The 12,958-nt window shown below is 43.8% G+C and overlaps 1 protein-coding gene across 5 annotated transcripts in view; it reads right to left on the minus strand.

Annotated features, from left to right (window-relative positions):
- The window catches only part of VPS13A (vacuolar protein sorting 13 homolog A), a 2,994,934-nt gene that overhangs the window by 1,356,971 nt on the left and 1,625,005 nt on the right, over positions 1 to 12,958 (minus strand). For all 5 annotated transcript variants that reach the window (XR_011280366.1, XR_011280367.1, XM_069625905.1 and 2 more), the window contains 2 exons: positions 6,725 to 7,120; positions 5,403 to 5,504 (listed from right to left, as the gene is read on the minus strand). Coding sequence is in view for 3 of the 5 variants with exons in the window: in XM_069625905.1 (XP_069482006.1) it covers positions 5,403 to 5,504; positions 6,725 to 7,120 (498 nt within the window). In the remaining 2 variants the exon portion in view is untranslated. The remainder of the gene's footprint in view (positions 1 to 5,402; positions 5,505 to 6,724; positions 7,121 to 12,958) is intronic.

Genomic DNA, 12,958 nt, shown 5'->3' on the forward strand with positions numbered 1-12,958 from the left:
GTCAACTATAGCAAGTCAGCAGCATTGGGGATAGGGCTTGCGGAGGGAGACATTGAGGCGCTTCGCCCCTGCTGCCCGATCTTGTGGAAGGCTGAGGCGAATGGGTACTTGGGGGTACGAATCCCAAAGCGCCTGTAGGCGGTATTCACCTCTAACTTCCCCAAGCTCTTTCAGACCCTGGAGCGAGATCTAAAGCAGTGGTCTGGTCTTCTCTTCTCAGGAGATCCCGTTAATGGGCCGCATAACAGCTGTAAAAATGAATTTGCTCACAATGTTCATCTAATATTGTAGGACCCTCCTGGTGGAGATCCTACAACCGGCCCTCACACGTTTCCAGCAGAAAATCTTTAAATTCATCTGGCAAGGCAAGAAACATAGGATTCCAAAGCAGTCATGGTGGGGGACGCTCGCTTGGGTGGAATGGGAGTCCTGAACCTACCACTTTACAACATAGTGGCACATGTAGCACACATGATCCCATGGCAAGGTTCACCGGCCCGCCCCAAAAGGGTCGAATTGGAGCAATCCTGCATCCTGTTACCCCTGCGTTTACTAGCTTACACGTCCAAGACGGCACACAAACATTGGCCTCACATACTCGCTGCAACAAAAGTCACCTTAAGACACTGGAACCTAGCCATGAGGTGTAAAGGGCTCCCTTCTGGCCTCAGCCCATTTACACCTGTTCTGCATAACCCCAACTTCTCTCTGGGCCTTCAAGGACTGGTCAAGGGGAGGGCTGCAGCACATAGCTAAGTTGTTGTTCTCAGGCGGGAACCCATTAACGTTCGTAGAGTGTGAGGACAAATTTACATTGCGGGAGCGGGAAAGTTATAGATATGCACAGTTGGGTGCTTCAGCCTCAACTTAAGCAAGTGGCGACCCGGGAGCAGGAGGCTATACAGGCCACATTCACAGAGGGTAAATCACGGGGGAACATTTCTAAGTTCTATAGGATCTTGTAGGGTGATATATGGGCACTATGGCCAGGTGGGAGGAAGAACTGGGACACCCCCTAGACGACCAAACGTGGATTGATATTGGGTCACGGAATTATTCATCCAGGTGCATCAAGCTGACTTATAGATGGTACTATCCCCCAGCCACACTGCATACAATTAAACATTCCCTGGACCACACCTGCTGGCGCAAATGTGTGGCGCAAGGCTCCTACTTCCATATGTGGTGGGCATGCCCACGGGTTCAGGTCTTTTGGAGGGAGGTACTCGACACAATTGCAGCAATGACTCAGGCCCGTCTCTCCATGGAACCAGCAGAACATACTCAAAATCGGGGACAAAAGCCATGCTGCTCACCCACTTACTGGTTGCAGCGAGAATCACGATCACCAGAACCTAGAAGTCATTAGAGGGGCCACTTATCACCCTATGGTGGATAAAGATTTGGGATATTCTGGTGGCAGCAAAAGTCACTGCAGCAAAAGAGATGTGCGAAGCTCTGGTCCCCGGTGCTGCAATATGACATGGTCTACCCGTCCAGACCCACAAGCCACGGCCGGCCTGACACTTTCAGAATTCCTGATCTGGTAGAGCACCCGAGGAGAGGAGGGAAGATGTGAGGGGGCAGTGTGGGGTGGGGGGATGCCAGGTAGAGGGGTGGAGAGGGTAGTGAATGTTCAGGGGAGGCATTTTGAATGTATGTTTCTTGAAACCCATCATTTGTACTTAGCTGTTGCAACCAAATTTAAATAAAGTTGGCAACAAAAAAGAGAAATTGCCGTCATTGGTAGTGTCGGGCATTTTGGCATCTGGAGACCATCTGTTGGAAGTTCTAAGCTCTGTGCTCGGTTGGAAAAACCTTGCCCAAGGAGGAGTCCAGGACTGCTCCAATAAACTGAAGCATCTGAGAAGGTGTCACCTGGGACTAATTTCCAATAAATAAATGCAATAAAAAGAAAGCCCAGTTTATGTAAGAGGTGGCAGGTGCAGTATAGGTGATCTCGAGCTTGTTCCTTTGAGCGGGCCCTGAGCAGCCAGTGTCCGGGAACGGGAAGACATGGACTCTCTGCCTCCTTAGATTGGCTGCCCCACTGACAACAATCTGGTACGTCCTCCACTTGGGATATATCTTCACACTGGAAGTCAGGTGATGCCAACTAATCCTGGTTCGCCTGCGCCTGGTGGATCTGCACAAGTGTTACCATATTTAATGCATCCTTCTTGAGGAACTTTATCAATCGCCTCAGGTCCAAGATGGGTCTCAGTTCCACATCCTTCTAGGTGCTTTCCGCTTGAGGGACTTGCTCTATTGCACCTTCCTCCAGCAAGGAAACAATTTCCTGGTGGAGGGACGTATCCATGACTCAGGGGACCAGCGGAGGGTGGTATTTGATGAAGGCAGGCAGAATACCTGTATGACAACCTGTTTTATCGACTCTTCCATACTAATGTTGTACCATTCTACGGCATGTTGCATCAGATTGCAGCGGCAGAGATTTGCGTGGCTTTTCCTCTCTTCCCTAATTTTTGTCATCTTCCTGGAGTCTTGCTGCTGTCTTTTGGGCAAATGTGCCATAACAGCAAAAAGGTTTTGTTTTCCACATTGGAGATACAGAGTGAGCAAGCTGCTGCTGAACTGTGGCTCCCAAAGAATTTGTTGCTACCTTGGTGGCCTACAACTTCTCCAGGCTGTCATCCGCCTTGGGATTAAACGGCATGTCAAGCATCCTTGCTTGAACGTCTGCTGCGAAACCAGACTTTGAGCCAATAAAAACATCTCAATGCTTGCTCCCAATGTTCTGCACAGACAATCTGAGACACCCAGACCCGACTGAAGAGCTGGCCTCATTATCATCTAAAATAATATTCAGGTAGCCTTCCCTTCTTTCCCCTTCCAGGACATTTCTGCTGCTTCTTCAATCACAGCCCACGGAGTGGCTAAAACACATGAAGCATTGGCTGCTTTCAGAGCCAAAAAGCGTTTTCGCCCAAGCATCAGCCAATTTCTCATCCCCATCTGGGAGTAGGGAAGTGAAGGCTGCAGTCTTAGCTCCCGAGGTGGACGACTGAACAACCAGACTCTCAGGGTTTAGGTGTCTTGACAGGAAATCTGGTTCTGTGGACGTTGCCTTGTATTTCTTTACCAGGTCACCCAGTACTGCTGGTGCTGAACAGGGCTTCAGCCATACCTCCACCAAGGTGTCCTTTAGGGTTGAATTAAAGGGAAATACAGGCTCTTTCAGTGGCCCTTTATCCAAGATATCTGTCAAATTATACATGGTTAAATGTTTAATTGGGGGGCCCCATCCCAAGGCTTCTGAGACCTTCCTGAAGACTGGCCTATATTCGGCATTAGGATGAGCATGGTGATCCGGCTGGTAAAAATCCACCATATGTGAAGTGTCAAGGGGGAGGAAGGATAGCTCAGTGGCAATGCGTTTGTCTTGGAAGCAAGACAACGCAACACTGGTTCAAATGCTGATCCAGCGCTTAGAAACCACTCAGTGGTATTAAGCGCTTTACAAATAAACAATTATAATAATTCTAAGCCCACATGCATCCTGACGTTTAGCTGCTATGTCCCGGACTTTGCATCCTCTGAAAAAAACTTATCTGGAGGAAATTGGAGTCCCCATTCCAAATGAGACTTGTTCCCATTCTTCATCAAACAAATCTGTGAAAGAAGACATTAAATCCTTCCTGGATTTCATGCCATAGCTTAAGGTCGCAGAGTGTTTGATGCTCAACACAGATGAACCCCTTGATGGGGGCGGTGTCGGGGAGCTTCCAGACAGCTACTGTCGACAGGGGGGGTTCTCAAGTCTTTTTGGCATCACTTCATACCGGGCTTTTCAATGCACAGGTTTAATCTTTGCCCGAGTCCCTGCCGGCTTTGTCAGGTGCAGTGGGTTCCGACTCTTTTCCGTCTTCGTCTCCGAAGAAAAGGTTGAAGGGGCTGATTTTTTCAAAACTTCCCAGAATGTTTTGACAGATTTCCTCACATTTTTGCCACAGACCAGATTTCAAAGGAAATCTTATTTACAGATCAGGCGACAAATCTGATGTTGAGTGTCTCCGTCTTTTCTTCTTTATCGAAGTAGTGGAGGAGGAATGGTGAAAACTGCTAACAGAGTGCAATCTTTTTCAGTGCTTTTTTAATCTCTTTTTTGCTCTATTGGGAGATTAATCGGTCAATTCTTGTTCTTTTCCCTCGGCTGGTCTTTTCTTTGAGGGAATGGTGCCCGGGAATTTCTATGAGGATCGACCCAGCACCCACTTTGACAGTCACTCCTTCAAAGCTTTCAGCTTCATCGACTGATAAACTGCAACCAGCTGTTTTGTGATTGGAGCCGAGACAACACAACGATCTTTGCGGTATCTGTAAGTGACATTGGCTTGCCACAATCTTCACAGCGTTTGAAGCCAGATGATTTTTGCGTTGCCATTTTCAAAACAAAAGTCTAAAACGAGTACATCAGAATATTTGTGTGTAAGTGTTTCAAATCAGTGTGAAAAGGAACTGAGGTCAAGAGGCGCTTTGCTGGCTACTTGTATCAACACCAATGTCACATCTGGTCCGGACCCCAGTAGTGAAGTCTATAGTACATAAAGGGAGCTCAACAGGCCCCATAACCTAACTATATGAACAATGACACAGAGGAGTGATAGACCAGTCAGAATAGGATACAAGCAACCCAACTGAGGGAATGGAGGTAGAGTCGATGAGTAATCTGTGGGAGGAATTCCTTATCCATCAGAAAGAACATTAACTTATAGATTTAACTTTCTTCCAATGCAATAATTCTTCTCACAGATACATTTTCTCTATATTTTTGCATCAAGTAGTTTGGCCATCTTTGGGGGATTGTTGGGAAGGGATAGGGAGGGTAGGAGATGAGAAGGAATGGTGTGTGGGATATCCTCTTAGGTACATTTCTAACCAATATAGGTCTTGATGCTGTGTGGAAAGGTTGTTCAGAGGATATGTTACAGCGAAACTGTTGGTTGTTCTGTTCCATAGATAAGACTGGTAAGAAAGGTTAAAAATAAATAAAAATACATTTAAAAAGTAGTTTGCCTATGTTTTCGGCTAACGCTACTTGCACCTTAAGTGGGGGGAGATAAGACTGGTAAGAAAGGTTAAAAATAAATAAATAAAAATACATTTTAAAACTAGTTTGCCTATGTTTTCGGCTAACGCTACTTGCACCTTAAGTGGAGAGAGAGGGTGCAAGACACATGATCCTTCATGTGCAGGTGACCTTTGTGCTGTAAAGGTGACAAGTTGCTCAATACATTTCAAACCTCTAGAGCTATGACCAAATTCTCGTGCTTCTTGGACCACTTTCACATTGTCTTTGACATGCCAGGGTGATTCAAATGGATACAAGTACAACAAAAATAACATGGTTTCACTATGCTTTATTAGGGCTTCAATCATACCTTTATTCCAAGACACCATGGACGGAAATCATCAGTCTTTTCAATTTCCAAAGGCTCAAGTAATGGTTCCCATACACCAAACATCTCATTGTAGTAATGCACCTATTAGAGGAAAGATACAAACACAATATGATTTTTAGTAATATTTACAGTGCCTTATTTATTTTAAGAGAATCTGGGAATGGTTGGGGGCTCTACAAAAGATGATTGAGCCTGGGGATTATCAAATGCATTTTGATTATCAGTACTGCTATGACGCTTTATGAACCCGGTTATCTTCAAGAGCTTAGAGTGAGCACAGAAATGATCAAGAGGTCAGTGAGAATGGGATTATCAAATGATCTGTATAGCTTTGGGTGCCGTTAGGAGCTTTACGTGAGTCTGGGCATAATTAGGATCTTTAAGTTATTCTGGGTATCATGGAAAGCCGAGTAAACCTGGGCAGGATCAAAACCTATGCAAGTATGTGCTTGTTAAAAACAAATTTTTAAAAAATTAAATTGATATTTTATATCGCACTTAATGCTGGAGATCAGTCTCTAACAGCAGGACCGGTTTCAAACCTGTGATGCTCTGCGTTGTCTTGCTTCGAAGACGAGCACATTGCCCCGCAGCTATCCTCCCAGCCAATTAAGAGCCTACATTATGTTCAGGGAGTCAGGAATAGGGGCTCGTCATAAATGAATTATGGTCATATTTGTAATTGTGTTATTCAAATCATCCCATGAAAAAAATGTTTCCTGTTTTCATTTCCTATAGTCTTCAGCTAGTGTTAAAATGGTGTGACTGTGCATTCATTGTGATATACAGTAATGCAATTTCTTGTGATAACACTGAAATCAGTAATCATGACATACTTTGTGTGGTCACCTAGTATGCCAATTAGAACTTTCAAATCCTGAAATTCCTACTTTTTCAGGAAGAACGATGGCAAGTATGGCATAGGTTGCAGTAACAATGAGAATATGCTAAGAAGCTGGAATAGTTGAAACACACCCCATGGTAAGGTCAGAGGGAAAAGGTTTAGAATCAGGCACTGGGATTGTACATGAAAAAAGGTACAGAAAGTCAGAGAAATTAGAATGTGTGACAATACACTGAAACATGTGTAATATGCTTGCAATGGGGTATGTGTGAACATTTACTACACAAAAACACATTTGGAGACACTCCTTCATATATTCTCATACATGGAAACTTCAAACATTGAAATAAATATGCTTGCTCGGTAGAGGAAGTCCATATGTAAAAATAGAACTAAACAAACTTCTTCATTTGCGCTTTCCTCTGAACGCATTGCGCATATAAATAAAAAGCCTTACCTCAAGGTCCAGTTGGCAGTACAAATTGATAAGCGTGCTCCAATTCTTCGCATTCCCATTAAATGATGACTTTGCTAAAAGCATAGGCACAGTTCTATGGCCAACGCCAGCTTCAAGAGTCACAACAATGGACTCAATAGATAATTTAAGTGTCTCTCCAGTGGGAACCAGTTTAGCTGCTGCAGCTGCCACGGCTGCTGCAGCTGCCGCTGCTGCTTCATCAGTCTTACATCCACTTTCAAAAGACTCCTCAAGAAACCATAGCTTTAAATCCTTGGTGTCTTTTATAGCCCAGAGATCAGGTGGCACTGGGCTAGTCAGTTCCTGTACAGCTACTGGGGCTGGAGAAAGTGCAGATGTGATGGTAATTACTGTATTAATGATAATTGGAGAAACCTGGAAAGAAACAAAAAGATGTCAATTTTAGGAAAGGTCATTGCATTTCAACTAGGCAGCAGGTGATCTCAAAGCACTTTGCAGTTTAAAATTACATATAAAAATCACAGATGTGTAACAGGAATGAATAAACAAACCAATCAGAAGACTAAATCTCAGGCCAAAAGTAAAAGTAGGGGTTAGCGGTGGCCAGGGCTTGAGCTCCTGATAAGATCTCACAAGTATTTTATTTATTGAATATTTATCATCTGCTCCTGGCCCTAATGGCCTTACCAACAATACTCTTAAGGGAGACCCGGCCATGTGGGGTAATGTTCTACAGATCTTGTTTAATAGTGTGGTGCATCTTGGCACCATCCCTGGAACATGGCATACAGCTTTGGTGGTGCCTATTTTTAAGAAGGGGCGAATTGCGTTCCAATAAATGATAGACCGATCTCTCTATTGGATACAGAAAGCAAGGTATTTGCGTCCTTATTGCTAAAGCATTTGGCCCATTGGGCTCTTTCTGTGGGGTCTTGCAACAAATTTCAAATAGGCTTTCGAAAGGGAACTTCCACGAATATTAATGGTGAGTCTTGAGGACTTTCCAAGATGCAGCTTGGGAGGATGATACAGGCTGCACATGAATGGTTTCAATTGACCTCTCAGCGGTCTTCGATCAAGTCGATCGCAAAAGACTGTGGTGCAAGTTGGACTCATGGAGGTTGCCGAGAGGTATGTTGAAATTGATCATGAAGGTTCATGATGAGACTGGTATTAGAGTCGGTCGAATCGAGCTGGGGATCTTTTGCAAAGGATTGCAACAAGCTCAGGACTTAGGCAGGGGTGTGACCTAGCCCCATGCCTATTTAATCTGTATGTATCGGATATTCATGAAAGCTTAGTTCCTGCAGTCCTTATTTCCCTAGGGAGGGAGAAGGTGTTATTGTTGGCGTATGCCGATGATTTCCTTCTTTTCGACAACAACAGGGTTGGTTTGCAGAGATTGTTGAGGGCTTTTGAGAGCTATGCTACCGTCAATCATCTGATGATTAATCCTGGTAAGACTAAGATATTGAGGTTGTCCAGGGGAATAAAAACAACTAAACTTGGCTGGACCTTGGCAGGGGCAAGGATTGAATGTTCAAGGAGTGTTGAGTATTTGGGATTTTTATGTAAATGCTCAGCCTGCAAAAGTAAAAGGCAGTGCACACATAATCCAAAAGGCAAAATGTTTACTGAACCAACTTGTGTGGTTTGACAGAAAGTTTGGTACATTTTCAATTAGGCCGGCAATCTCGTTTTATGAAGGAAAGATTGCACCCAAGGTGATTTATGGCCTTTAATTATGGAATGATGGTATGTATATAACTTTAGATCTCGTGGAAGCCATTATTTGGCATCGAGTCTTAGCTCTTCCAAATTCAGTCCCACCACCGGCTATCCGGTATGAACTGGGGCTTTCTTCTCTGAGAATAAGAGTTACCTGGAGAATGTTCTCTATTTAGGGGTATTATGGTTTCTCAGGCAAACACACTGTATGGTTTAATGAAAAGCTCTATAGAGCTGGGTGTATGCTCTTGAGGGAATTGTGGGTACCTAATACAATTGAAAAACTGTTGTGGAAATACAGTGATTGAACTGAATCTGAAGTTGGATGACTTGCTCCAAACCCCTGATTGGGTAAAGAAAGCGCTGCTTGATTACGACTGAATAGGTACAATTGATGCTTTCCACGCTTATCCCTCAATGGTATATTTGAGAGAAGAACACAAAAAAAGAGGGTGCTTTCCACACTATTTAACCCTGTTTCCAAATCGTTACCATAGGACCATCATGATAAAATTCAGGTTTCATTTTCTTCCTATCAAAGAGACTCTCCTAAGGAGAGGACACATTACACAAGCAGATGCATTTTGTAGATTTTGCAAAAACAGAGCAGGATGCTGACACATTTGATACTCTACTGCACTGCATTAACCACTCGGAGAATCGCGTTTTACTAAAATTGAATGGCTAAATGATGAAGAGCTTTGGAAACGCTAAGTTCTATGACTCAAGCTGATGGGCTGTCCATGGTGGGGTTATTACATCTTTGAATTTGGACTTAATATGATTAATTGTGATCTCTTAATACATTTTAAATCCTTGAGTTTAATGTTTTTATGCGTAATGAAATTTGATGCGTCAATGATCTTTTATGCTTGTGATTATTGATATTGAATGACATCTGAAGTATGTATATTTTGCTATTATATTTATGCATATATTGTAAAGGTTGCTTTAACCATGAATAATAATTTTTGCAAGATTAAATATTTATAAGGCGCCAATACAGCAAAATGTGTTTCCAGGTGCCACAAGACAAACAAAAGGGAGGGGGAAAACAAGGGAGATAAGTAACAACGGCCCTACTAGGGCTTGTGACATTCAGATCGTGCAAGTGCAGTAACAAAAGCGCAGGGGGAAGAGGACTGGGGGGATCGCGACATACAGGAGAGGTGACATACAAAGGGGTGAGGGCCCAGAGGCTAGGCAAGTGCTGAACGGACCCCAGGGGTCAGGGGGGGTGTTTGTAAGTGCCATGGGATGCCATGGCAAGGAGCACCACCTAACTGCTAGGACCCCCAGGAGGGTTGCCCAACCCCCCACCCCCAGACTAGTCAGGGATGGGTGCCTATGAGGACTGTGTTGGTATGAAGTGGTGCTGGTAAAGACTGGTCAGGGGGGCCTGGTACCATGTAAGACTCATAAGGGGCAAGGCTGCCAGTCGCAGCGGCAGATGGGGGCATTAGCAAGGGAGGACGAGAGGGAAGGAACAGTAGAAAAACAGGGTCTTGAGAAGTCGGAATTTATGGAGATTCAGCTCAAGTCTGAGAGGGGCGGGGAGGCCATGCCAGAGGGAGACAACGGCCGAAAAGATAGATCTACCCCACACTCTGCTTAGCGAAACGTCTGATATGCAGAGGCTCTTGTGGATGCTGCAGAGGCTCTTGTATTTGATCCTCGCAGCCAGGGGAGAGATTTAGAGGCTGGAGAGATGCAGTCCCTGAACTTGAGGCCAAATATATTTCTCGCAGCCCTATTCCGGATTAGAGAAAACATTGGAGTTTCATAAACATGCGCTGTCACATTCACATAACAATAGGACTGGTTATCAGTTGTTTTATTCAATAATTGATACTGTTATAGCCGACACGTGTTTCGAAAGTTTGGTTATTTTCAAGGCACAGTATCTTATCTGACTGCAGTATATAGTATAAACCACTCAAATATGGTATGTTGAGACACTCCTTAGAACAGCTCCCTATCGCCTTTGCACTTATTAGACAACGCTGACCATGCAAGTCTCTATGTCTTTCTTGAATTTGTGTGCCCCCTGAACATTTCATCCCAGCGAAGTGTCAGCGCCCGATCGTGTAATATTCAGGCGAGCATCTGGATTAGTTGAAGGGGGCAAAGAGAGGAAAGAGACAGATTGAGGAAGAGGTTGTTGCAGTAGTCCAGCCTAGAGAGAACCAGAGCTCTGGAGACATTGAGTTTCTGGGGAAAGGTGAGGAAGGGGAGAATGCCTCTGAGGAGGTCAAGTTGAAAGTAGGCCTTCTTGGCAAGGTCTGTGATGTGAGGGTAGAAGGAGAGAGGAGTCAAAGATGATACCAAGATTTTTAGCCTCACTTGATGGTGAATGGAGAGGACCCAAGGAGGGCGACCAGGGAGTGAAAGGTAAGCAGGGAGCAGGGATCCCCATGATAAGGACTTCAGTCTTACCGGCATTAAGATAGAGATTGATAGCCATGGACCATGCTTGAATAGCAGTCAGACAGTCAGGAATCAGAGAGGAAGAAGAGGTTGTAGAGGAGGGGCCAAGTACCCCCACTCCAACTGCCCCACCTACATTACCTGGAAAATATGAACCAAAGTATGTGACGTATACTGAACAATTAAACCAGCAAAGAGAAGAGTGTGGACTCTTTGCAGAACCCATAAGAATACCTATACCTAAGAGAATATGGGAGGTAAAGAAACCATTGAGGAAACCATACCTGCATACAAGACAATATGATGGCCATTTGAACGAGATTCCTGAAGAAGCAGAGAAACTAAATGGCAAAGATGAATGGTGATGTCATACAAAGTTGAATCGACACCCATATAGAAAGATAACCAAACCAGAGAGGCAGACGATTTATAAAACACAAAGAAGTACCAAGGATAAGTGACATCTTGGGATCAAGATGAAGAGACTTAGGCCACACACCTGATGAAGATACTTAGTTTAAACGTGTACAGATGCAAGAAAACGCAAGCTGCAAATCAATTATGAAGCTAGCCACATGATTTTGAATAGTTAGACCGCGGCAAGCGCCAACATATAAATATATAGAAACATATGGACAAATAAAGGATGGATGTTTCCACTACGCATATAAGCAGTACTGAACAAAGCAAGAAAGCCTAATTCCAGTGTCGCAGTTAAGAAAAGCATTTGAATTAAACAGAATAAAAGTTCAGCTAAGGAATTGACTGAGCCAAGAAAGCCAAGGTCTTATCAAACTGGAATTGCCCGACATTAGATACAATTAACGTGAAAGAACAGAGACTCCTGTTCTGAGAGGTTAAGCAAAAACAAAATACGTCAGAGCACTATTGGAGAATAAAATCAAATACACGAAAAGGCTCATTTTCATGGTGTCCAGTCATGTGATAGAAGGAAGTTGGACGAACGAGATGATCACACCTACGCAAGAAGGCCGGCTGGTGCCCATACACCTTAAAAATTCTCAGAGAACAGTACAAGCTCAAGGCCAACTTCAAAGCACTAATTGACACTGGACCATTGAGGTGATGATGGATGATATGCTAATTGGTGGGAAGCTGGTGCTAAGACGAGCAAGCTCACCTGCACTTGGTTGTTCAGTCTGCGTGATGCTAGACGTAGGTGGAAAAGTACTGACGGGGGTTGGGAGCTAACAATTGTAGAGGACCACATAGTTGGGGGTCCTATAGCTTGTGTAGCCAATGGGACGTCATACATTTAGTGACGTTCTTAGTGAGTATTTTAAGGGGAGGGCTTAGTTGCCCCGCCTGATGTTAATTATCCTATCACCTTCTTTCATTACTCCATACAGATATAGAGCTTATACTTAGAACTTCACTTCGACCCAATCACACCCTCCATTAGGTTTGTGTAGTTTGCCACGTAGGATGACATTGATAATGACGCAGGTCAGAACGTCAATGATGACTAATTTTGGGTACAAAAGCCCAGGTTTTTTATGAAGTAAGTAGAGTCAGAGTATCGAGCAATTGGTGATGTTCGCTGTACTCCCTGTTTTAGATACTTGACATTAAAACAGACTAACTTTGCCAAGCTATTTGTGTCGTCTTGATTATTGATGTATGAATAAAATCTGCATCCACATCCATCTCCAGGGTATTGCTACTCATCTTAAAGGGCTGTCTGAGAGAACACCCAGCTCAAGGTGGTAGTGGAGGGAGGATTGCTCCAACTGGGGAGAGGGTAATGGTTAATGAGGGCCTTTCTAAATCTAAATCTAATGGATATTAAGAAGGCCTCAGAAAATACTTGAGACAAAATGTTTGTGCCCAAGAAAAGCAAATCAGATGTGTATTTAGTATTGGGATATTATGGTATTCTAGCGTTGTAAAACCGAGGGATTCAGAAATGCTATTGCATGTGGATAGAAAAAAAGAAACACAGGAAAGTCTTTCAAAGCATTGAAATGGAAAAACACTGAGTGGTCAAATCTAAACATTGTCAAACAAGTTTATCTCGGATTGGTTGCAGGAGTCGGATGTTTTATGTATGATGCATACGTAAAAAGTGATAGTAGA

Source organism: Ambystoma mexicanum, chromosome 6p, assembly GCF_040938575.1.
Source record: "Ambystoma mexicanum isolate Mex_15411 chromosome 6p, UKY_AmexF1_1, whole genome shotgun sequence".
Classification (NCBI taxonomy): domain Eukaryota; kingdom Metazoa; phylum Chordata; class Amphibia; order Caudata; family Ambystomatidae; genus Ambystoma; species Ambystoma mexicanum.